The sequence below is a fragment of the Mesocricetus auratus genome, unplaced genomic scaffold (assembly GCF_017639785.1).
Source record: "Mesocricetus auratus isolate SY011 unplaced genomic scaffold, BCM_Maur_2.0 Super-Scaffold_100014, whole genome shotgun sequence".
NCBI lineage: Eukaryota > Metazoa > Chordata > Mammalia > Rodentia > Cricetidae > Mesocricetus > Mesocricetus auratus.
Window position 1 is genome coordinate 50,361,671 of NW_024429197.1, and position 27,781 is coordinate 50,389,451.

The 27,781-nt window shown below is 41.0% G+C and overlaps 1 protein-coding gene across 3 annotated transcripts in view; it reads right to left on the reverse strand.

Annotated features, from left to right (window-relative positions):
* Positions 1 to 27,781, reverse strand: part of Focad (focadhesin) — a 319,451-nt gene that overhangs the window by 278,290 nt on the left and 13,380 nt on the right. For all 3 annotated transcript variants that reach the window (XM_040757181.1, XM_040757180.1, XM_040757182.1), the window contains exons 2-3: positions 6,198 to 6,286; positions 3,252 to 3,326 (exon numbers count right to left, since the gene is read on the reverse strand). In XM_040757181.1, coding sequence (XP_040613115.1) covers positions 3,252 to 3,326; positions 6,198 to 6,254 — 132 coding nt within the window. In that variant the 5' untranslated portion in view covers positions 6,255 to 6,286. The remainder of the gene's footprint in view (positions 1 to 3,251; positions 3,327 to 6,197; positions 6,287 to 27,781) is intronic.

A 27,781-nucleotide genomic window follows, 5' to 3' on the forward strand; every position in this document is an offset into this window, starting at 1 on the left:
AGAAACACACCAGATGGGAACCAAAGTCAATAGAAATTCTGATTTTGAAAATAGAACTGTGAGCTTTTTTTTTTACTTTGTCAGAACTTGTGAATCCACCCCCTAAAAGAATCATTAATAAATAATAAATCCATATTTAAATGTATTTGGGGTTCAGTCTGTTGAGGTTAAATCCTCTTTTTTTTTTCCCAACCCCTGAGACAAGGTTTTTCTGTGTAACAGTCCTGACTGTCCTAGAACTTGCTTTGTAGACCAGGCCGGCCTCGAACTCACTAAGATCCTCCTGCCTCTGCCTCCTGACTGCCGGGATTAAAGGCATGCGCCACCACTGCCCAGCTACTCTCTTCCTTTTTAATTAAAAGAAAGTTATGGTAACACAAACATGTAATTTCATTGCTTAGAAAGTAGAAGTAAGAGTTCAAGGACATCCTTAGTTACATAGCAAATCCAAGGTCAATCTAGACTACAAGTGACCTTTTCACTTAAATAATAAGGGGCTGGAGAGATAGGTCAGTGATTAAAGGCTTGCTCTTCCAGAGGACCCAAGTTCAATTCCCAGAAACCACCAGCAGGTGTCTGTAACTAACTCCAGGCCAGACCTCTGCTCATACTCACACATAATTAAAATAACAAAAACAATTAATGATGATAAACTCAAAATGAAGTTATTTTTATTTTCTTTTCGTATAGTTTATTAGAGAGATGCGATTAGGGGCTGTGAAATGGTTCAGTGGGCTTGTAACTCAAGCATGACAACTGCAGCTACAGCACAGGAGGAGACAGGCACACTGGGACTGGCTGCCCTCTAGCCCAACTGAAACCATGGCTCCGGGCTTACTAAGAGATCCTGCCTCGAGGGAGCAGGGCTAGTGATAGGACTGGATACCTAATTCCCTCCTATAGTCTCCACACGCATGCAAGGTGGGCACACCAGCACACATGTGTGCATCAACACACACCACCACCACCCCCCCACACACACCATATCACACGCACATCCACCACACCACACACACACACCACCACTCACACACATACCACACCACCCACATGCCATATCACACACACATCCAACACACCACACACACACACACATCACACACACCATACCATACACACAGCATACACACACATCACACACACCATACCATACACACAGCATACACACACACCACACACACACATCACACACACCATACCATACACACAGCATACACACACACCACACACACACACATCACACACACCATACCATACACACAGCATACACACACACCACACAAACACACACTATACACACATAACACACCACAAATAAACACTTCACACCACATCACATACCCACAAAACACCAAACCCCACACACACATATACATTAACCACACATACCACACCACCCACCATACACATAAACACCACACCATATCACACACCACACAAAGCACACACCAAATTACACAGAAGGAACAATTCAGGGAAAAAGTCAGTGCCTGGCTCCCGCTGAAGTGAACAACACTGTGCTGCACTTCCTCTGTAGCTAATGAAAACTGCTGCAGCCTAAGACCCCACTATTAAAGAACAATAGAGTTAAAGTCAGCCACTGTAGAAAGGAAATGCTTGTATTCTGTCTCCCTTATATTCAGAAGAAAACTTGTTTTCACAATAGCCCGGGGTCCTAAATGCCATTATTCCATTATCAAGCCGGAAAAATAAGATAAATGGACAAATAAACTTGCCTAAGATGGTACTGTGTCCTTGTGGGGGTAGGCAATCATTTATTGGTAGAAGAAACATTTAGTTAAAAGGATTTAACATTCGATAAATCCTGGCAATTTAAGTAAAATCACTAGATCTTTTCAGAGTGTATAATGTGATTACAGGCAGAATTGGGATCAGAGCTCTCAGGAAACCTGATTTACATGACTGTTACAAACACTAGATAAATGCCAATCAGTGAGACATACCAGGACACTTCCTTCCCGACATCGACAAGCACTGTAAAGGTACATGATAGAGAGTAGCTAATCATAAAGAACACGAGGGGCCAGCAATATGGTTAAGCCAACAAAAGTGCTTGCCGTCTAATCTGCCAACCTGAGTTCAAACCCAAGGACTCACATGGTAGGAGAAGAAAGCAGACTCTCACAGACTGTCCTTGGACACACAAGGGCACACTGACACACATGTGCATGCAAAAATACACGCATACATACTCACAGGCACCTGTGCTTATCGAGGTCCCGTCTAGCAAGTCATAATAATATACAACGGCAACTGGCCAAAGCCCAAGCACTCTGTCTCAGCACTTGGGTGCTGATTCAGCTCTGGGAACTTACCTACATTGGGTGAGGATGGGAAGCTTTCTTCTAGCTCCACCTGGCAGTGCAGCCTTTCCAAATGAGAACTCACGTTCAGGGCTGAGCCAAAGCATGAGGAATCTCCCACACCCAAACACAGCTCCTGTGTTCATTTTCTCTACTGCTTAAAGACATTCCCGCAGGGGTAATTCTGTCACCTTCTCTAGTGTGCCCTCCTCATCCTGCTGATGTGGTTTTCCATCAGTAGTGAGGGAAACTCCCTCCTTCCCCCTTCCCATGAGTTAGTCACAAATGTCCAAGTTTAAAAGAACATTGTAGAATAAAAACATGACCCACCAAAGAGGAAAGGGGGGAAGGAGAGATGGGAGGGTTGGGTAATGCAAGATGGAGGGAGAGGGAGAGGGAATGGGCAGAACAGGAAAGGAAAAGGAGGCAGGGCAAGAGCTGTAGGCAAAACCCTCAGGGTTCAAGGCCTCCACAGCGAATGGAATTACAAGGAAAACAAGTCATGAGTGGCCAGGCAGGTAGAACTTTCTAGACAAAATTACCCCTGTGATAAGCGGCCATAAAGAACCAGGTAAGGACGGGGCTTGCAGCCCATCATGAAGAGAAACGAGAGCACAAACTCAAAGCAGGAGCTGAAGCAGAGGCAGTGGAGGAACACTGATTACTGGTTGGCTCTCCCTGGCTCGCTCAGCCTGCTGTCTTACACAGCCCAGGACCACCTGCCCAGGGGTGGTCCCTCCCATGGTGAGCTGAGCTTCCACATCAATCACTAATCAAGAAAATGCCTCCACAGAGTTGCCTACAAGCCAATCTAATGGGTGCCTTTTCTCAGTTGAGGTTCTCTACTCTCAGATGATCCTGACTTGTGTCAATTTGACAAAAAGGCTAAGCGGGACGCACATACGTAAAACAAAGTTAAGCACAGACCTGGTTTGTGGCTTGGTGTATCTTTTCTGAAACACCATGTTCTTTCAGGACAGCAGCAATAAGATGACCTACAGCCTAAAAGAACAAACAAAATGAATAAACACATTCGCTCAGAAGTTCTTTCCAAAGAGTGCATGTAAAAGCAATCAACATCACACTCATTTGCATGTATGGGCAAGCCAAACTGCCAACTGGTAAGAAACAAAAGTCTTTTTAGTGTGTGCAGTGTGGAAAGCACTGGATGAGGCACTCCACATGTGCAACCCAAATCTTCAGAACAACCTTCAAAGTAGGCAATTTACCCCGTATCTGCAATAAACTGGCCATACTTCATAGGCGTTAAAATTGTCAACTCTCAGCTCAAATCCTTGTCACCTAATATTAAAGATAGCTTTAAAATTACATAATTCATTAAACCATGAACAAAAACTCCCACTCTTTACATTTTTCCTTGAATCTAAATGCAACCTGCCATGTTTCATGATGTACTTAGTGAAAATGTAGACAAATTCACCCTTATTTGTATGGATACAGCCCAAACAGTCCTGAAAGGACCTCTTCCTTCCTCCTGTGCCCTGTTCTCCCTCCTCTAGAACCTCCTATTTTCATTTCTTCTAAGGTTTTTGCATTCATTCACATGTGCGTGCTACGGCTCCCATGTGGAGGAGAGAGGACCACTAGCAGAAGTCAGTTCCCTCCATCCACCATGTGGGCCCAGAGAATTGGATTCGGTCATCCTCAGCCTTAGTGCAAAGTGTCTGAGCCATCTCGTGGCCCTATGTTAATTTATTTATCCATTTCCTCACAGCTTTCAGGTCTTGATTAAGTTTTCAGTCTCACGAATTTCTAAAAATTTCCCACATCCTGCTTTAATCAAAGAGCCCAAAATGAAAATCAAGCGTCTAGAAGAGTTGATTACGTAAATGCATAAATGTGACCTCCCCCTGCCTCAGGGTCAGGTCCCCAGCTCTTCAGGCCTACCCAGCACTCGCTGCTGACTGACAGAAAACTGGCTGGCAACCACCACCACCATTGTGCACAGCTAGGGAAATTTTCACTACTACAACTGTACACCCTGCACTTGGGACCACTCACAACGATGCTGAAAACGGCTGTCAATTCTACAAAGTCTCTAGAAAAATTCAAGGAACTGCATAACACCCACTCCCTTCAAGCACAGGTGCACATATGCTTCAGACATTCAGATGTTCATATGATTTAAGACCTCAGCACTTGAGTTTTGTGACAGAAATCCATCACTTATATAACAACAAACCGTAGTTCAATCTGCTGTCTATTACCCCCTAGCAAAAGGTAATAAAACTGGAGACCAATCAGAAACCTGAGTTTCTATTTCATAAATTATACCACATATGTCACTGAGTGTCTATCTGTCCATCAGCTGAAAAGATGAAACATTATTTTACCCATCACTAAGGAATAAAAAATTGTCCAATTAATCTAAAATTTACAGTACAACCTATAATTTGAAACTTTAATTTTAGTTAATAAGCGAACTCTTCTAGACTCGTTTAGAAAATAATGGATGAGTTCACAAATGTGCATGAAGTACCCACTGTAGTTCAACTGTTGTCAGCAGTTGCTAGATGCCATATAATTCCCAACATTCAAAAAAGGTGTGTGTCAGTCAACAGAATGTGGTTCTATCTCAAAGCAGTTGTTAAGAAAGAAGAGCTAGTATGTAACTCTTAAGGACAGGGCACACTCATAGGAACCTGAGACTTGACATGCAATGCTACAGAGACACTCAATATAGCTATTGCACACACTTAAAAAAAAGACTAAAAGATTATAAACTTAAAGTTACGTGTCTCCCACTCCCAATGAGATTCTATTTCTCTAATCTGCTTTCCTATTTATCTTTGAAAACATCAGAGATACTAGCCTAACGAGGCTACATGGCTCTGAAACACCTACATGTGGGATGAATTATGCTACCTTGCTACTTCATTTTCATAACAGGATTGAAATAGACAGTCTACACTAACTAGAACATAAACACTTTTTGCTTCATTTAACAGTAACACATGCTAGCATTTCCTTTTGATTTATGCTAATGAAGGTTATCCAGGTACAGAAAAGTGGAAATTGTAGACAGCATCTTCCTCTTCTTCAGGGAAAGGGTCTGTGCTGCACAGAAGAGGATATGACTCCAACCCAGTCAGGTAGAAGGGAATCTTGCATAAAGAATGTTCTACTCCTCATGGCAGGGTTCCCCACTTCCCCGCTAAGTCAATTCCCACAGCAGGCATCTGCAAAGGCCGCCATTGAAAGCATCCAAACGCTGTCCAGGTTTAGTCTTCAGACTGCCTTTCACTGGTTGTTTAGCTTTATGGTTAAGAGGAGACAGTAAGCTTTTATGGTACCCATATGTACCAGAATGTTTCTACTTAGCCAGCAGTTAACTAGAAAAACCATGATCACTTTAACCACTTGTCCTAACTATTGAAAAGCTCTGTAAATTAAATTACCCCAATTTCCTATCTCAGCAGGTATATATTACATTAATCCAGAATGTTTTAATTATTGAATATCATTACTATGAAATCTAGTATTCTTAATAGCTGTAGAGAGGTAGAATATATCTTTTTAAATATTAATCCTTCATACTCTGTGGAGATATATAAAACCATCTACTGCTGGTCCCAATTATTAAACATAGACAAAAAATTACCATATTCAGAAAATTATAATCAATATTATATTATTTCTAGGTGAAAACATGAAATAAATAGAAGCTGAAATTGAATAATTTTAAATATTAGTTTTTCTGATCCAAATATACTTATTAGCTAAGATAAAAGTTGTTTACTAATATAAGTCATGAATAGAAGAAAATATTTCATATGAAAATATGAACTTCAATTTATGGTCCAAGAAAAGGGTTCATTTGTTACCACATAGCAAAAAATAAATAAAAATTACCTGTGACTGGATAAGAGAATTTGGAAAATCAAACCTTTTCCTGATATCATCTGACATTTTTGCTTCTCCCACATGTATATAAACAGCTTCTGTAATCAAAACAAAAGATTTATTAACCCTCTAATTGCTTTGTAGTTCAAACTAATTATTCCTCTAATAGTATGAAAGTAATTTTAAAATACAATGATGGAGATAAAACATAGACCCCCTGCAGGTACTTCTTAATATAACCTTTGCTGTTAGCCACTTCAACACTCAAAAATATCATTGATAAACTAACTAAAAATGTCCAACAACTCTTGATGTTTTCCCACAAGTTAATCCTGAGACAGATGAATTCATCTAAAGGAACCTTTAAAAAGTAATTATTTTAATCCCAAAGCTCAGCCACATACTTAAAATAAAAGCTACTCCTTTTATGAATCAAAACTTACAAGAGAGGGCTAAAAAAAGGAAGCTCGGTGGTTAAGAGCACTTGTTTCCCATGCAAAGAACCTGGGTTCAACTCCCAGCACCCACATGTCAGCTCACAATTGCCTAGGCAACTGTATGCACACGGTACACATACCCACACTTAGGCATACATGCATACATGTAAAATAAAATGTAAATTAACCTTTTTTTAAAACTTTGAAGAGAGAGTCACACTGTCACAGAATTGTTTAAGCTTACACCCCCCTTTGATACAAGCTTTCATCTCAGCAAGAAGCCAAGGCAGCTGAGCTTCAGGAAGTTCAGCTATGACTTCAAACCCTGCACATGAAAACAAACTACTGTCTGTTAAAAGGAATAAGCAAGGAATCCACACCGAAGTCTAATGCTTACCCCAAACCTCTCAATTCTACTGCTCTCAAAAAGAAGAGGAGACAGAACAGGAGGGTTTCATAAAGGACCCAATTTATCCAACTCCATACAACACTGATCCCACCCAATTATATTCCTTAAATACTGGGTGCTTTAATCTCACCATCAGTACAGTGCCATGTAAAAGCTGCCAATACACTAAGTGCTCTGTTTTGGATATGGTTTGAATATGTGCCCCAAGGATTCAAGTTATTCATGAAATTTAACTGCAATTGTGGACTCTTCAGAGAATGAGAAATCAGCTGAAATAAGGTGTTTGGAGGTGGGGCTTTTAGGAAGTGATTGGGGTTAATAAAGTCATGGGCACATCATCAAACTCTGGGGCTTCATAAGACACAAGTCGGGAGAGACTCAAGCACACTCCTCCTCTCTTGCCATATGGCTCCTGAGCAGCTTCAGAGCTCTGCCAGCAAAAAGCCCATCAAATAATGGCACTTGATCCTCTGTTCATACTCGGAAGCACTGTATTAAAGCTGCAGCACTCCTAACTACTTTCTTCACATTTTTCAAGGCTAAACTCCATGAGAATAACCTATGTCCAACTTTTCTTCCTTGAATCTGACATTTCATGGCACCAGCACAATTTGCTCAAAGATTGTAAACTTGTCCCCCGCCTAAACCTACTCAATGCCTTAAGCAAATCACTATTTCTTCAGCTTCCCAATTGTGTCCATTGCAATCTTCATGAAACTTCTTTTAATTTCACAACATATCATAACGGAATTCCTTGAGAGAACCCTTGGGAAACCCAGGAAATGGAAGGGGGGCAGGAAGCTGGGGTGTCTATGAAAACATACACTCACATCTTAAGGGTTCATTCCCTTGTTTAGCCTAATTTAAGTGCTATCATATATCTAGGCAGCATTCTAGGTGCCTAAGCTACAAAGTAAATAAAGCAAACAGTGTAGGTCAGACCGGGTGATACCCAGCCATCAAGAGCATGCATCCTGCTCTTACAAAGAACCTGAGTTCAGTTCCCAGTACCCATGCTGGGTGGCTCACCACTCTTCCAGCGGATCTGACACCTTCTTCCAGCCTCTGCAGTACCCACACACAGCCAAATATAGATAGACACACATACCCGTAATTAAAAATAGAATAAATCTTAAAAACGAAAGAAGTAATTGTGGCTATATTGTAGTACCATCTTATTTTGAAATGCAGGTGTTAAGTGAGTTGTGCTTTGCTAACTACTGAAGTACATGACATGTTTTAATTAACTTAACAGTTTTCTAGACACACTGCTAAAATAAATATCCAAATTTGGCTCTATGACAAGTGAATATCTACCTGTTTTATTGTTTATAAGATGAACAGGCATTCTTCATCAAAGAATGCAAAGGTTTTCACATTCATAAAGAAATTTTTCACGTTTTATTTCATATATGGGCTGCAAAAGAGGTGTAATGTTAAGTGCTCTCAGAGACAGACAATGGAGCTTTATATTACTCCTTTTAAAAAGAAGTAATATAAAAATAAACCTTGGACAAAACCATAGCTATAAAGTAACATTTAATTCAGCATGGTCTCAGTAATGGGGTCCAAGTACAGTTTTCTGATGATCTAATATTACTCAGCAGAAGACAGACGAGGGTGTCCAGGGAAGCAGACAGCAACTGATTTGACAATGGACTTCCTCAAATATCAGCACAGACAGAACTAAAGAAGAAAATGTGAGCTAAGCACTCAGGTCCCAGCACAGAACACTAAAATGGCTACATGGACTACAGGTCCAGATGAGTTAGGTTAATCAATCGAAGCAGGACCACCCAAAAGAATGACTTTGCCATTAGCAAGTGAGCCACTATGAGGAGAATGTTGTTTTACTCAAAATTACCCAAGTACAGATGTCTAGTGTCTCAGCTTTTAAAAATTTCAGCATGATGCTATGTGGAGCACAAGTCCATTTCTAAATCCATAGCGACTTTGTCTTTTCTAGCAAAAAAGCCACTAGCCATCTGAAAACCATTCAGGTTGTGCTATCGTTCCACACCAAACTTGACTGGCTATGCTAAGGCTACAAATTGCAAGAATCTTTCATCTACTGAAGACCTATACTTCAAGGTTAATCACAACCAATTGGCTTTGCAAGATATAAAAATATGTTCTCCTAGGGAATTTAAAAAAAATACGAAATGTGCTTACTCCAGCAATGTATAGCATGTGTCCTTTATTTTTAATCTCTACTTCCTTTGGGCATTTGATATATTAAAGAAAAATAATTATATATTACTTCCTATCATGACATTCCTACTAAAAGGAAGCCAGTCACAGTATGATCCATAAATCACATACTACAAAGAGTGTCTGATTTTAAGATTTATCTTCAATCTGTCATGCTTTTTTTTGACCATCTAAATCTAACTTAGAAAGAGAATTTTTAATGAGGTCTTTTAACTCTACATGAATCAAAGGATTTGTTTAATATAAGCAATTATCATATTATCTGCTAAGATATTCAGTCCCATACACATATTTCCAAGAAAATAAATCAAGCAGCTGCACTCTAGAATGAAAAAGCACACAGATGAAACACCAAGCTTTCAGCCTTCCCTCTCAGTTTTTCCATGATTGTAAAATAGGCATCATATATCACACAAAAATACTTATGTCAAACTTCAAATAAAATGTGGGAGGGGAGGGGAAGGGAGAAAGACCTAGGACTGGCATGTGAAGCAACCTTGTTTCTAATTTAAATTTAAAAATAAAAACTAAAAAAAATTAAAAAGGCACAATCTGAAAGATAAATGAGAAAAGGCAATTAATTATATTCAAAAGCACTAGGAAAACTCAGGAGGAGTGGCTGATTATACAGGAAACTTAGAAGGTAGAGGGACTGTGGGGTCAGAGGATCACAAAGACAGACATTTGACTAATGTTCTTGACTACCAAATCTTTCTGCAGGGAGGACTCAATCTACGTAGAAACAGGGCTAATAAAAAAGAGTACTTTCCTGACGCTATTTTCTACAAGCAGTGTGGTCTTCAGATTGGTAAATTAATTTGCCATATTAATCAGACCTTGTTTTAAAAATTCAAAATCCAGAACTTGCTTTCTAAAGAGCGTTTTATCAGCTACCGAAATTATCAGTCAGGGCACTTTAGTTTCTTCCTGCCACAAGTACAGCTAGGGACACCTCCACCTGAAGGTGTTAAACACACAAGATATTCCTCCTCCTCACGTTACAGAGTATGTTCCAACATCCTGATGGCTGCCTGAAATTGAAAGCAATACCAAACGCTATATACAAGTACTGTGATACTGAACTATTCCCTTCGATGACCGGAAAAGATGCTGTGTAAATAAAGAACAGAAGAGTACACAGCGTGGACCCACTGGAGGATTTATGTGCCAGGCAGGACAGACTAAGCTGGATGAGACTTCACCACGCTGTGCAGAATGGGATACACTTTAAAACTTACATTTATTTCTGGATTTTCTATTTAATGTATTCAGATCACAGCTGACCAAGAGCTGAATGCACAGAAAGGGAAACCACAGATTGTATGAGGGAATGGCTATATTGGGGCAATTATTTTCTCTTTCGTTACTTTTGTTTGGACGAAGAGCTAGTGAGTGCTCCATTAATAAATTTCAGTTGGGCTTGGGTGTGTTTGATGGTAAAGCACTGCCTAACTTGCATCTGGGCCTGGGTTCCAACCTCAGCGCTGAACCAAAGTCAAGACTCTTGTAGCTGACTGGCTCTGCCCTTCGAAACTGGAGTGCAGTGACTAGGGAAGTCTGCACTTCTCAAAGAACTCTGCTCTGCTCACCAGTGTTTGTATCTTCCTGAGACTTCTACCTATACCCAATTACTTCTATTCCTCCTCCCTGAGGGCTGGCAGCAGGCCCTATTCCACTCCCTACTGAATTCTGACACCTTTAAAAACTCAAGCTTAAATTGGGCATTGGTGGCGCACACCTTTAATCCCAGCACTCGGGAGGCAGAGGCAGGTGGATCTCTGTGAATTTGAGGCCAGCCTGGTATACAGAGTGAGTTCAAGGGCAGCCACCAAAACAATACAGAGAAACCCTACCTTGGAAAACCAAACAAAAAACAAAAAACAAAAAAACAAAAAAACAGCCAGGCGGTGGTGGCACACGCCTTTAATCCCAGCACTCGGGAGGCAGAGGCAGGCAGATCTCTGTGAGTTCGAGGCCGGGCTGGACTGACAGCCTCCAAAACGATACAGAGAAACCCTGTCTCATAAAACCAAAAAAAAAAAAAAAAACTCAAGCTTAGCCTCAGCTCTTCTTTCAAAGTTTTAAACTCTGTCATATGCATTCCCAAGTTAATAGAACAAGACACTTACAAACCTAAGCATAATCCCCAAAGAGAGAAAGACAATGGAGAAGTCAGGGGCATGCTTTTACCACCGTTAAGAGCAAGCTCAACAAAACAGTAACTTTCAATTACTGTGCCCTTTAAAACAAATCTACAAGCATGTGAGCTAACAAGAGTAGCTATTTATATACATATACATATACATATACATATACATATACATATACATATAATATTTGGAGACCAGGTCTTTTATACTGAAGAGTGCTCACTACAAAACCAAGAATGACCTTGATCTTCTGACCTCATACCTCTATCTCCCAAGTATTCAGGTTACAGATATGCAGCATCATAACCAGTTGTATGTAGTGTCAGGGATCAAACCCAGGGTTTCATGAATGCTAGGTAAGCACTCTGTATCTTCAGCCCTAGATAATACTTTGTTAGGAATTTCAAACTCAAGCTGAAGGAGAAGACCAAGCAGTGTCACACAGCCCTTTGTTCAATACAGTAATTAGAGAAGACAGGAACTATGATTTGTGGAAAAGCAAAAACAAAAACACCAGCCATCTCAACCCCTATCCTATCTGACTAGTTTCATTTTCTCCTAGTGACAAGTCTGGTAGGTTAGAATCTGAGTAATGAACTTCCCACTGGAGCCTGCTTTCACCACACATGGTTACATGGAAACATTAGTAATAACCCAGATCAGGTTACATACATGAGTACAATAACCTAGCATACTGTCATAAGGACAAAATTGAAGGGGCAGTCATGCAGCGTACTACTATAACCCAGTTCTTGGGAGAAAGTTGGAAAACAAAAGTTCAAGGCCAGCCTCCACTACACAGTGAGTTTGAGGCCAGTCTGAGCTAAACCCTATAAAAGAAAGGAAGAAAGGAAGAGAGGGAGGAAGGGAGGGCGAGATTAAAAGAGTCTGGACCACTGAATGACAGCTTAGTACAGACCTGCTGCTCTGATAGCTAGTTTGTCAACTTGACACAGAAACTAGAGTCATGGGAAGAAGGACTCTCAATTAAGAAAATATCTCATAACATGGGATTACAGGCAATTTTACAGAGCATTTTCTTAGTGATTGATATGGGAGGGTCAGCCCATTGTGAGTGGTGATATCTCTGGGCTAGTGGTCCTGGGATCTATAAGAAAGCAGGCGGGTAAGCCATGGGAAGCAAGCCAGTAAACAGCATTCCTCCATGTCCTACGCATCAGCTCCTGCATCTGGGTTCCTGCTCTATTTTGAGTTCCTCCTCTGATTTCCCTCAGTGTTGAACTGTGATATGGAAGCAAGTTGTTTACGATCATGGTATTTTATTATAGCAACCCCCAAGATACTTGCATACTTGGACCCCAATTATTACACAATAAAGAAATTTCTGCCGTCTTTGAACCATTACATCTGGGGTTCTCCTAGTGACATCAAACGGCATTTCTATAGCTAGTATACTGGACATGGCATCACCTCAATTCCCTTGCATACTTCCTCAACCCCTACATACTCAGTTACCCCCACCCCTAGCTGGAGAAATAAGGAATCTGAATGACAAAAAGTGAGAAGCAGATGGAGTTCTGGGGCATCGAAGAAATCAATCTCAGCTACTCCAGAAGCCGAAGCAAAGTGGTGTCAACCTTGGGAATATGGAAGAAAGAAGAAAAAAAAACAAAAAAACTACCATCCCTACTGCCTCCACAACCCCCAACTCCCAGAAAAGGTTAAACTGTCAAAAGAGAAACATAGGCATAGCAAGAGTTCAGGTGAGAAAAGAAATACTGTCTCAATCAGCATTCACTCTACTGAACCATCAGTAGGAACCAGTGTGCTACTTCAGTCTTCAATAATGTCAGCCTATACTTCAAGTATTGAGTAAACAGGTGACTATGAGTTGACTGTGATGATCGCCTTGGTTGCAATTCCCTAAGTGCATTAAATACAATCAAACCTATCTTTACAGTCCAGTTTCTTCTAAGTTATACCCACAGATTTTTCAATGGAAGCCTGAGTTAAGATCAAAGTCAGGAAAAGGAACCTGACTGCTACCCAGGAGAACAAGTCACTGAAATAAGAAACAAAATCACCAGCTGAAAAATGTCCGACCTGTAACAGTACTTTCTCCAGTCTTGAATTTTAAATATGTGCACATTTACATGTTAAATGTGTAAGACGATAATAAATGAAAAAATACTTGTTTCTTAAAAGGTCTTATTTATCCAAGGAATAAAATTTTTATAGTAGCCAATCTAAGTCCTCAAAAAACCTTTTTATTCCCCAAATGGTAAATGAATGACTATTCAAATTGCTTAGTACAAAACATTTTTAAGCATTTTTATGTTTATACAAAAGAATCTTTACAACATAGGAGGCTAAAGCATAAGGATCTTGAGTTCAAGGCCAGCCTGATCTATACCAGATCCTGTTCCAAAACCAATATAATAATAATAATAATAATAATAACGGGGGCCAGAGAGAAGACTCAGCAGTTAATTACACTTGCTGCTCTTGCAGAAGACCAGAGCTCAGTTCACAGCACCACATCAATTGGTTCACAACCACCTGTAACTCCAACTCCAGGGAAGCTGACAATGTTTGCAGGCCTGTAAGCACCTGCACACACCTGCAGACACACATAAAAGTAAATTGCAAAAAAGAAAACCCTACATATGTGACTCTTACTAGGATTCATTCAGTTATCAATACACTTTACATGGATTAATTCCCAAAATGACCTGAGGCAAATATTCATTTTACAGAAAGAAACTGTAGCATTAGAGGCTGGAGAGATGACTCAGCAATGAAGAGTACATGCTATACTTTCAGAGTACCCAAGTTCAACACCCACAACCTGCATTTTACATCCTCATAGAATTCCAAGCCCAGGATGGGTATCTACATTCATGTGCATGTACACACACTTCAAAGTAAGTAAATCAGAGAGAGACAGAGAGACAGAGAGACAGAGAGAGAGAGAGAGAGGGAGAGAGAGAGAGAGAGAGAGAGAGAGAGAGAGAGAGAGAGAGAGAGAGAGAGAAACTAAAGAATCCAAAGTATGGCAACCTTCCCAAGATCATATAATAAATTAAAATATGAGGTGAAGTCCAGCCCAAGTAATCTGTTTTCAGAATATGCATGTTTAAAAACCTGGACACTGCGAGGAGTCTGCAATGGGAGCAGGGCCTGTCCCTAACTTTGGCTGGCTTTGGGGAACCTAGTCCTCATACTGGGTTGCCATGCCCAACTTAATACAAGGGGAAGAATTTAGAACTACCTCAACTTCATATGCCATAGGAAACCTGCCCCTTTCTAAACAAAAACAGAGGAGGAGTGGATGGGGAAGGAAGGAGGTAGGAACAGTGAATGGGAGGAGAGGAAGGAAGGGAGGCTGCAGCCAGGAAGTAAAATAAATGGGTAAATTTGGTTAATTTTAAAAACTAAAAATGAAAATAAACCTGGAAACTGAACTTGGATGGGGCTTTGGGAGGGGTTGCTGGTTTCCATTTTCTAATTTTTCTACAAAAAGACATTTTGTGATGTGTGGTGGGGCTGTTTTTGTTTGTTTAGAGAGAGTTTCATTGTTTCCCAGGCTAGCCTGAAACTTTTGAACTCAAGAGAGTCTCTTGTCTCAGTCTCCAGAATAGCTAAGATTACAGGCCTGCACCTCTGCACCCAGAGTCCACTTTCTTATTTTAACCAAGTTAGAAATACACAAATCTTATTCACATCTTAACATAGTCTTTAGAAGTAAAGAATATAACCAGGCATAGTGATGCATGCCTTTAATCTCACCACTCAGGAGGCAGAGACAGACAGATAACCTGGGAGCCAGCCTGGTCTACATAGTGAGTTCTAGGCCAGTCTGGGCTACAAGACACCCAGTCTCAAAAACAAACACAAAAGCCAGACCTGATGTCATACCCAGCTAATCACACCACTGAGGAGGCAGAAAAAGATAGATCTCCCTGAATTCAAGAGCAGCCTGGTCCACACAATGAGTTCCAGGCTAGGCAGAACAGCACATTGAGAGCCTGTCTCAGTGAAGAGAGAGCAGTGGATAAGAAGAAATGAATGAGAATAATATTTTGATACCTAAATCACTTTAAGAATTGAAATCCCAGCACTAGGGAGGCAGAGGCAGGCAGGTCTCTGTGAGTTCCAAACCAGCGTGGTCTACAAGAGCTAATTCCAGGACAAGTTCCTAAGCTACAGAGAAACCCTGTCTCAAAAAAAAAAGAAAAAAGAAAAGAATTGAAATCTATCATTAAAGGATTCATAAAGTGCGAGCAGCAAAATCTAAGAAAAATCAATGATGGAAGATTTTGCTAGACATTTCTACCTATGCTTTTATGTGCAAGCAATATTGAAAATGGTCAGTTTAATTTAACCAGATAGATTTAATTAACTTTAAGACCATTTTAAAACTTACTCATTTTCAAAGAGAAACACAACCAGAATAATTTTTCAGGCTTTTGGTTGTTTCTCACATCAAAATAAGACCTTACTCTTGGAAAGAATCCTGGAGACCAATTACAGGCTTAATGGCAATATTTTTCTTGATTGCTACAAAGTGACCAATCAACCTCATTTGTTATTTTTCATGAAATTAAATTACTAAATTCATGCAGAATAGAAAAGTTATAGCTTAGTGGTTTTAACTGGCATACTTAGTGTGACTAAAAACAGGAGACCAAATCAAAAACAGAATCTTACAGCAAATTTCTCTATTGTTAACATGATCAACATAGACCCAAATAGAGCCAGAGAATATCCCACTAGTGCAGCACTAAATGACAACAATCACAAAAGGAAGTAATCACATACAGAACTGTCCCGTAGGGCTGAAAGGATGGCTTAGCGGTTAAGAGCACCTGCTTGTCCCAGCACATCAGAAGGCTCACAACCTCCTATAACTCCAGCTCAAAACTACTCAGTAGGTTCCCACTGCATTTAAAATAGAACCCAACCCCTTACCACACAACCCAAAAGCCTAATGGGATCCAGTCTCCTCAAAGACTTGCAGCCTCCCTGACCTTCAGCTGGCTCCTTCAAGCCCTCACTTTCCACGTCTGGGGCTGGACCTCTCATTCCCAAGCACTTGTGCCCTTGCTCCTCAAGCAGGTGGTTCATCTTCTCCTTTCCACTCCCCTGACCCTTCCCTATCCTGTTAGAGCATCCCAATCCCACGCATTGTTGATCATGTGTGTTAGAGGTTAACTACAGTTTGAATGGGAATTTCAGGCTCTTAACTTCAGGTTTTGGTTATTTGGTTTTCTGTTTGGTTGTGGGGGTTGTTGCTTTTTGTTGGTGGTGGTGGTTGGGTGGTTGGTTGGTTGGTTTGTGGGGTGTTCGGTTTGGTTTTGACAAGATAGCACTATGTAGCCCTGGAACAGGCAGCCCCTCAACTAATTTTTCACAGCTTTTAACCATACGTCGAGGCAATGTCACTTTTTTCTACTTCTCCACCCTACCTCACCCAACCCCCAGTTCAGTAAAATGCAAACTATTGAAAGCAGGAACACCTGTTTTTAACCACAATTGCCCCACCATAGCCAGTTTGTAGTCACAGAGATTCATTGGGTAAACACAGAAGCCATCAGAGAACCTAGAAACCATGTTGGACTTAACAGCTCCAAAAACACTTCAAGTAAGATCCCTAGAGACATTCACGTGGGTTTAAGGGATTTGCCTGTGGTCATATGGCACTATTTACAAGCAGAATTTATTGAAAATTTTACCATGTGGCAAACAAGCACTGCAGATGCTTTGCAAGCATTCCCTCACAAGAAGCAAGCACCCCACCATAGGGCACTGTTATCCCTATCAACATTGCTCTGTGTAAGAGGGCTGATCCCCACGATTTACAAAGAACTCAAGAAGCTAGCCTCCAAAACACAAAAGGATCCAATTAAAAACTGGGGAACAGAATTAAATAGTGAATTCTCAATAGAGGAGTCTAAAATGGCTGACAGACACTTAAGAAAGTGATCAACATCCTTAGCCATCAGGGAAATACAAATCAAAATGACTCTGAGACACCATCAGAATGGCTAAAATCAAAAACACCAATGCCAGTTTATTCTGGAGAAGATGCAGAGAAAGGGGAACACTCCTCCGCTGCTGGTGGGAGTGCCAACTCATACAGCCACTATGGAAATTGGTATGGAGATTCCTCAGGAAATGGGAATCAGTCTACCACAAGACCCAGCAATTCCACTCTTAGGCATATACCCAAAAGATACACATTCATACAATAAGGACATCTGTTCAACTATGTTCATAGCAGCATTATTTGTAATAGTCAGAACCTGGAAGCAACCTAGATGCCCTTCAACTGAAGAATGGATAGAGAAAATGTGGTATATTTACACAATGGAATACTGCTCCAGCGGAAAACAACAACAACAACAACAACAAAATGGAATCTTGAAATTCGCAGACAAATGGATAGAACTAGAAGAAACCATCCTGAGTGAGGTAACCTAGTCACAAAAAGGCAAACATGGTATGTACTCTCTCATATATGGATTTTAGACATAGATCAAAGGATTACCAGCCTACAACCTACAATCCACACTGACAGAGAAGTGAGGAAACAAAGAGGACCCTAAGAGAGACATGCATGGTCCCCTGGAGAAGGGGAAAGGGACAAGATTTCCTGAGCAAATTGGGAGCATGGATAGAGGGGAGAGGGAGCTAGGAGAAAGAGAAGGGGAGAAGAGGAGGGGAGAGAAGGACATAAGGGAGCAGGAAGGTTGAGTGGAGGGTGGGAACAGAGGAGAGCAAGATAAGAGATACCATACTAGAGGGAGCCATTATAGGTTTAAAGAGAAATCTAGCACTAGGGAAATGTCCAGAGATAAACAAGGATGACACCAACTCATAATCTAAGCAATAGTGGAGAGGCTACCTTAGATGCCCTTCCCCAATAATGAGATTGATGACTACCTTATATGCCATCCTAGAGCCTTCATCCAGTAGCTGATGGAAGCAGAAGAAGACACCCACAGCTAAACACTGAGCTGAACTCTGGAATCAGAGTTAGGGAGGAGTGATGAGCAAAGGGACCAAGACTAGGCTGGAGAAACCCACAGAAACAGCTGACCTGAATAAGGGGGAGCACACGGACCCCAGACTGACATTTAGGAAACCAGCATAGGACCGATTCAGACCCCCTGAATGTAAGTGTCAGTGAGAGGCCTTGGCAATCTTTGGGGCCTCTGGTAGTGGATCAGTATTTATCCCTAGCATACGAATGGACTTTGGGAGCCCATTTCACATTGAAGGATGCTCTCTCAGCCTAGACACACATAGGGGTGGGGGGGGTCGGGTCTAGGCCCTGCTCCAAATGATATGACAGACTTTGAGATCCCCCATGGAAGGCCTCACCCTCCATGAGGAGCAGAAAGGGAATGGGATGGGGAGGACGGGAGGGAAACGGAACTGGGATTGACATGTAAAACAAGCTTGTTTCTAATTTAAATTAATAAATAGAAAGAAAAAAAAAGAAGCAGAGCACAGACTACTGTTACAGCTATTTTGTTGTTGTTGCTTTGATGAACACCACCACCAGAATCAGCTTGGGGGGAGGAAAGGGCTCATTTGGCTTACAGGTTACAGGGCAGGGAGGCCCAGGGAGGAACTGAAGCACAGACCAAGGAAGAATGCTGCTTATTTGCCAGCTCCTGACTTGCTCAACTAGCTTATTTATACAGTCCAGGTCCAAATGTGCAAGCATGGTGCCGCCCACAGAGGGCTCAGCCCTCCTACATCAATTAGCAATCAAGGAAATCTCCCAAAGACTTGGACATGGGACAATCTAATGGAGCCAATTCTCTATCTGAGGTTCTTTTTTCCTAAGTATGTCATGTTGATAACCAAGATTAGCCAACACATAAGAAGAGTCTGTCTCCAAATTTCATGTTTAACTACTTGTATTAGTTACTCTTCTGGTTGTGATTAAAAGCCAGAACAGCGACAACTTATAAAAGAAAGTATTTCATTTAGCTTACAGTTCCGGAGGCTTAGGGCTCATGATGGCAAAATGAAGGCAGAGCAGCTGAGAGTTCACATCTTGAACAGAAAGCAGAAGACAGAGAGCACAAGTCTTCTGAAACCTCAAAGTCCACCCCTAGTGACACACTTCCTCCAATAAGACCACATCTCCTAGTCCTTCCCAAAAATTCTACTAACTGGTGACCAAGCACTCAAACATGTATCTATGGGGGTCATCGTCATTCAGACCACCACTCCTCTATCAAGTACAGTTGACAGTAAGTTTCTGCAAAATTCAGATAATGCATTGAAGCTTTTCACTCAAAGGCAAAAACACAGAAAACCCTTTTTAAATGCTGGCAAGTGCTATTCTTGATGTGATTCTATTTGTTCTGTTTCGGGAATTAAGGAAATCTTTAAAAGGACTGGGTTTGTATATAGTGTCAAATCAAATTCTCAGAGCTACATATGCAAATAACTCTGTCTTTGAATGCAGTGAAATCCTAAAAACACTGAAACAAGACTAACAAAGGATAAAGACTAGCCACTTTCATCACAAGAATTAGCCAATCAAAAGCCACTGGTAGCAACATTTTCGATGTGTAGGGGGGGTGTTTGTTTGAGAGGTGTTTTTTGTTTGTTGGGTTGGCTTGAGTTTTTTGTTTTTTGTTTTGTTTTGTTTTTTTCATTTTCTTGAGAGAAGGTCTCACTGTGTAGCCTTGGCTGGCCTGGAACTCAGCATGTAGACCAGGCTGGCCTGTACCTCAGAGCTCCACCTATTTCTGTCTCTCCTATTTGGGGATTAAAGGTGTGTACCACCATACCCAGTCCATTTTCTTTAATAAATACATTATCATTGAAAGAGGTGAGAGCAACTATTCACCCAAGTGCTCACTAAGACACTACCACCCCCACTGAGAGAACTCCACTTCCACTAATGAATGCTGCCTGGCAGGTAACCACATAATGTGACAGTTCAAAGCACAAGCTCAATTAAACAGGGAAATATGTGGACAGATGAGTTTGCATACATAAACTCAGGGTTTGGAATAACAATGGAATGTTCAGGAAGAAAACAATGCCCAAAAGCACAATGATCTAGAGTAGTGGTTCTCAACCTGTGGTGTTGAATGACCCTTTCGCAGGGGCTATCCAAGACCATCAGAAAACAGATTTTCTTTTTTTACATTACAGTTCATAACAGTAGCAAAGTTACAATTATGAAGTAACAATGAGAATAATTTTGCGATTGGGGATTACCATAACAGAAAAGCTGTAAAGATTCGAAGCGCTAGGACTGTTGAGAACCGCAGCTCTAGAAGGAACTATTGCCTGTTCTTTCTCAGTTCCTGCAGCTGTCTCAGGGTTTAAACTACAACTTGACGTTGCATTCCAGGCAGAGAGAATGTGTATAGAGGGAACAAACTGAGGAGGGAGGCTGACTCTAATGTCCTTCCAGATCCTCAAGACATGGAGGACTTCCCGTTGTGAAGGGGTCGTTTCATCTCTGTAGCAGTGCACATGCTCAGCCCCTGGATGCCAGTGAGGAAGCAGAGGAAGCAGAAAGAGCTCCTCTCTCCCCAAAGCTACTGAACATCTGGTCTCTTGAGTCTCTTTCTGAGTCCTATTCATCATTGCAGGACTGTACATATAAGCAGCTAATAAATGTCTGTTGAATTACCATGTTTAATACAGTATCTGATATAAAATAAGGTTAAAAAATGTCAGAATCAGGAATAGATGACCAAAGCACAAAGCAAAAAACAAGAGAATTTACATCTTTAATATTTACCTTTAAGTCTCGTGTGTGTGTGTGTGTGTGTGTGTGTGTGTGTGTGTGTGTGTGTGTGTTCCGTCACTCTCCACCTGTTTCTCTGAGACACAGTGTCTCCTTGAACCCAAGGGTCCAGTCTCAGCTAGTTGAGAAGGCAGTAAACCCCAGTGGCCCAGCTCAGTGTTGGGATTACAGGTGGTGGTGTGGAATGCTCAGTTTATAATGTGGGATTCAAACTCAGGTCCTCATGATGGTGGGGCAAGCAGGCACGCTTACCCATGGAGCCCCTCTCCAGTTCCGAGAATTTGCCTCTTCTTCTTTTAATTAAGGAAACAACCATTGTATAGATTGTACAAAGGTGAACTTTGGTCAAATCCAAAATTCAAATCAACTGAAATTCTGAGATTTTATTACATTGTTTGTCATTTTGGTACACTTTTTAAAAATTCAGAACACATGTAAAAGGTTCCAAGCTTCCGTCACTGTCTTCAGCTGAACCTGATTGAGATGGAAAATGAGTCCGTTACATGAATGCATCCTAAGTTTTACATGAATGCTGCAGTGGACAGCTATCATTTATCATGGCCAAGCTCTTAATCTGCTCTACATCACAACCCTTTAAAAGTGCACAGCAGCGTTCGCTGAACTTCCTTCCCACTGGGCTAAAAGGCATTTTAAACGTATAATTACCCAAAGCAGTAACACTAATCTTTTCTAAAAACAGCTAGCGTTTTTCCTGGCCAGATTTGTTGGTAGGATTCTTGATAACCTGATACTGACTAACCTTCTGGATCATTCTGGGCAGGAAATCCTGAGTAAATAACTCTGCGTTAACAGAGACAACACACAGCACCAGGAATCAGAAGGGGAGTCTGGAAGGAAACGCTTACAGCCAACTTGTAAAGGATAGATTGTTTGATGCCTTTGGATGAAGTGAGTTTAGGTTAGCTCATGTTTTGGCGTTTGGCTTGACATTGTGTGTCACTGTGTGTTTGCTTGTCTGTCTGGCACTGGGGTGAAGCTAGGGTCCCCAGAATGCAAAGCATGTGATCTACTACTTACATCACCAACCCTTGAATTCCTGAGAATGGTCCTGTTCTATAAAATGGTCCCGGGTAGCTTCCAGAGGGATGTGGTGTGGTGTGGTGATGGATGAGGATACCCTACCCCCAGCCCACCCCGACTACAGTCAGCCAGATTAGCAGAACTAACCCCAGTGATCAATGGAGTGACAGTTACCAGCTATATTGCCCTCACTCGCATCCTCAGAGTCTTCTGATTTGTGGAGAAGTGGGTTGCTATTATTTGTTTGTTTGAGACAGAGTTTCACAAAATAACCCTGGCTGGCTTGGAAGTAACTATGTAGACAGGCTGGCCTCTAAGGATGTCCTGCCTCTGTCTCCCGAATGCCAGGATTAAAGACCTGTGCCACTATGCCCAGTTCTCAGACTCTTTTTAAACAGCTACATATGTAGAATTTAATTTCATAAATCTTAAAGCCAATACACACTATTTTAACATATGTGGTCTTAATGGAACTTCTTAACCTGTTAGAAGTAAAAGATGTGAATGAGCACTGGATGAAAGCCCAAAATAGGCCAAAATCTAATCATTCGGGGAGAGTTGGCTTTCTCCTAGCTGCTCCTAAGGGCTGAGCTTGGATCCCAGAACCCCAGTAAAAGCTGGATGCAAAGATCTAAAGAGATGGTTCAGTGCTTCAGATACATACTGCTCTTACAGAGAAATCTGAGTTCACTTGGGTCCACGTTGGAGCTGTAACTCCAGCTCCAGGGGATCTGACACAATCATGGACTCCTCTGGCACCTGCACTCATGTGTACAAGCCCCGAAACAGACACACACACATATACACATACTTTTCTTTTAATAAAAGAAATAACTACTTTGAAAACAAAGGAGGAGGCAGGAGAAAAGGGAAAGAAAGAAAAAGATGGACACCATAGTGCAAGCATCTAATCCCAGAGCATCACTCCCCCAAAAACGAGTTCAGGAGACAGGACACTCCTCACCTCATACAGGTGAACCAGAGTAGTCAACAGTGTGAGACTCTCTCTCAGACGAAGGGAAAGGACAGACTGACACCAAAGGCTATCCTCTGAAACACACACACATATCATTCATGCATACATGTGAAAGAAATGCTTACAACAGACTAAAATAAAAGAGAAAAGAAAAAAAGAATAAAGTAAACAGACGGGTTATCTCTGTATAAGAGAAAATGGGTGATTACTTTCCAGTACACTTGTCATTATATTTGCTATGTTAATTTTTTCTTACAATAGGCATATATTATTTTCTTTAATTAAAATGGAGTTATTAATTATATTCAAATAAAAAATAAGATAAATTATTTTACCCTCAATAAAAGTCAGTGGTCTTATTTACTCACTGGAAGCCATGGTCTTTTATCACCTACCTACAATGCAGTTTCATCATAGCACCAGGGCTAAAAAAAAGTCTCATTTGATCCAATTATACCACTTACTAAGTACTATTTAATGAGAAAGTCACACCTACGAGTTATTAGAAGCTGTAATGGTCCTGCAGAACTCTAATGGAATTACACTTGGTTCTAAACTGTTTGTCAGGAGATTAATCATCTGCCTCTGAAGAAAAATTAAGTGTTCCTCCATGTGTTCAACATCTTCTATTCCTTTTAATCAATAGAGGGTACAAAATTTAAGTTGGCAAAACTGCAGCACAAAGGTTTCATTTATACTAATTTTCCAATACACATAGAACACAGTATCTCAAAAGCCAAAGTTTTTGTCATTAGTAGGTAAGAATTAGTCCTCACATGTTTCAGTATCTGTTAAAGAATACAGAAAGGTCTTTTGGGAGCTGAGAGATGGCTCAGTGGTTGCAAGTGTTTACTGTTCTCTAGACGACCCAAATTCAGTTCCCAGCACCCACGTCTAGCAGCTCAGCCATCTGTAACTCCAGCTCTAGGACCTTAGCCTCAGTGGACACATATCCATGCACACAACTAAAAATAAAAATCGCAAACACTGGGAGCAATGGCCAGGAGGTAGAAGGATGCTTAGCAAATTCAGGGATGATCTAAGGCACCAGTGTTGTTGGGGCAAGATGAGCAGCTGGGAAGTAAAACTGAAGCATGAAGCAGGGCCCAGGTCACCTTAGGGCTTATGGGGACTCTGCTGCAAGACATGCACATTTCTGAGAAAATATCACAAGTACTAGAGTGTTCAGGACAGAGGCAAGATGTTTAGCTGGTATGTTTTAAAGATTATCACAGCTTCTATGGTGAATACACCAAAAAACAAGGAATTAAAATGAGGCCTCTGTTATGGAATTACTATAATATAGAACAGGGGCTAAGCCAGTGAGCAGAGTGGTTACCTAGCATCCATGAAGCCCTAAGTTTGAGCCCCAGCAACTTATAAAAACTAGACATGGTGGTATATCCCTGTAAGCCCAGCAGGCAAGAGGCAGAAGCAGAATATACACTAGTTTAAGGTTCTCTTCCGCTACATAGTAGGTTTGAGTTAGAGGCCAGACTTGACTACATGAGACCCAAATAAGGAAGGAAGATGAGGGGAGTAAGGAGAGGGAGGGAGGGAGGGAGGGAGGGAGGGAGGGAGGGAGGGAGGGGAGGGGAGGGGGGGGGGGAAGGGGGGAAGGGAGTCAGGGAGGGATGGTTTGTTATACAGACATGAAGAATATAGGGGTATACATAGAAATTTAAGGGTAGAGATAATAAAGACTTTAGATACATATTTTCATTTATGCTTTTATTTCCTATATTATACAGAGGTTTCACTGGCAATTATAAATTATATATGCTGGATAGATGTGGAAGTATAGTGCTTTAATCCCAATACTAAGGAAGCAGAGAGGGTTTGAAGTTCAAGGCCTTGACTCATTAAACACAAAACACACACACACACACACACACACACACACACGCTCATACACACTGAGCTAGCAAGATGATTCAGCAGGTTAAAATGTTAAAAAGCCATGCAAATCTGGGGACTGAGTTGATTGCTGGAGAACTGAAAGTTCTCTTCTCACTTCCACAGAAGCGTCATGGCAATCACTACCCCCACACTGTAATACTAATAATAGTGATGAAGTTTTAATTATATACACTTGGGGCATAAATGTTTTAATATATGTATGCAATGGGGATTGGTATTAACTACCTCATGGTTACCTGTGGCAAAGGCAGGTTCAGAACAGTTCAGATCTACTCTCACAAGGTTCAAGTACACAATACAGTATTTTTTAAGTGTAACTTTATTCTGTGTGTAAGTATATGTGTGGAGTATGTGGTATGTGCACACGAGTGCACATGGAGGCCTGAGGAGGATGTTGGGCTCTCTGCCTTCTTCCCTTGAGACAAGGGCTCTCAATGAATGTAGAACTAGGCTGGCCTATCACCATCCCCCACAGTGCTGGGGTTCCAGAGATCTATAACCACAACTGGTGAATAACCACAAGTGGGTGACAGTTTTGAATTCAAGACCTCATGCTTTAGGCAGTAAGTACCCTTAACCCACTGAGTAGTCTCCTAGGTCCACAACACATTGTTACTAACTACAGTCACCATTTACACATCAGTTCTCCATCTAGTCAAGGAATACAAGCTTTCAGTTGCAAAGTGAGTAAACAAATCTCTCTCTCTCTCTCTTTTTTTTTTTTTTTTTTTTTTTTTGTTTTTACGAGACAGGGTTTCTCTGTATTGTTTTGGAGGCTGTCGGTCCAGCCCGGCCTCGAACTCACAGAGATCCACCTGTCTCTGCCTCCCGAGTGCTGGGATTAAAGGCGTGCACCACCACCGCTTGGCCTCTTTTTTTTTTTTTTCTTTTAATGTTGGTAGATTAGATTTGGTGAATGCCAAAAAGAGTGAGACAGAATCTATGAGTTATAGTTATAGTAACAGGAAGAAAGCAGAAACAATACTAAAATGTAGACAATTAAGCAGTTATTTATCTGTTTTTTAAATAATGCAGTTATATGTGAGCCTCCTAAATACTTAGTATGATTTGTTTATGTCCGTGTCTGTAAGGAACCAGACACTGGATAGCCCAATTGTGTAGAACCAAACACAATTGGCAAAAAAAAAAAAAAAAAAATTTCAATAAAATGATTCCTAATGATACTCTGCTATATCCATAGATTGGCAGATTGGCGTCTTGTCATCATCAGAGAGGCTTCCTCCAGAAGCAGATGGAAGTGGATACAGAGACCCACAGGCAGAATTATTCTGAGAGAAAGTCTAAATTGGAGGTCTCCATCAGGTTCCTCCCCTCAAAGCTGGGGGAATCCTGAAGAAGGTGCAAAAAGACTTGTAGGAGCCAGAGAGGTTGAAGAACACTAGGAGAACACGGCGGACTGTATCAACTAACCAGGGTGTATGTGGGCTCACGGAGACTGAAAGGACAAGCAGAGAGTCTGCATGGATCTGCACCAGGTCCTCTGCATATATGCTGTGCCTGTTAGCGTGGTGTTTTTGTGAGACTCCTAACAGTGGGAGCAGGCGTGTCTTTCACTCTTTTGCCTGCTCCTAAGACATTTTTCCTCCTGCTGGGTTGACTTGTCTAGCTTCAATGTAAGGGCTTTTGCCTTGTCTTTTTGTATTTTGTTTTGTCATGTTGGTTGTCACCTCTTAGAAGACTGTTCTTTTTTGAAGTGGGGGAAGGTTGAAGTGACGGGAGATACAGGAAGCTGGGAATGGATGTATTTGTATGCGAGAAGAATCTATTTAAAAAAAAAAAAAGAGGAAAAACAGACAAAAAAAAAAAAAAAAGCAAAGAAAGAAAATGGGCCTGGCATGGTGGCACATACCTTTATTGTGAGCACTTGGGAGGCAACAATAAATAGACTCCTGTGAGTTCAAGGCCTGCCTGGTCTATATAGCAAGTTCCAAACAGCTAGAGCTATACAGTGGAGGGGAGTGGGGGGAGCAAAAGAAAGAAAATGGGCAGAAGGATGGCTCAGCAGGCAGAAGTGCTAACCACCAAGCCTGACAATATGAAGCTAATTCAAGGAACCCACAGGGTAGAAGGAAGAGAAGCACTCCCAGAGTTGTCCTCTGATGTTTACCTCCATACTGTGATATTTGTGTACACCCCATCACACACACACACACACACACACACACACACACACACAAAAGCAAATAAATAAACATGGACTTTAAGAGACTGAAATGGGTAAAATAAGTAACTAAAAATGGTAAGATTTCAATATTCATTGCTTAAAAATATATAATCATCTATCACTCCTGTTTGAAAGAAGATTCTGTTAACAGCATGCAACAAAAGCAAAGTGAGGCACTTAAGAGGTTATAAATTTTATTCAGAAACTCGTTTTTAAATAGGATGCTCATTATCACAATTTCATGGTTTAAAGTAATTTTATAAGATGATTATGCCATATATTAAAATTTAAAATACCTTTATTTTGAATAGCAAAACATCCCTCATCTGGTAAGCTCGGATATGTTTAAGGGGGAGGAAGTCTCAACAGTGTTAAAAAGATTTGAAGTGTGTCTACCTTATACTGTAGCCCTTTCATATCAGCCACTTCAGTTTTGCTTTTGTGTTGTTATTGTTGCATTGGCTGGCTGGTGGGTTGGTTAGCTGAGATGGATTCTTGGGTAGCTCAGGCTAG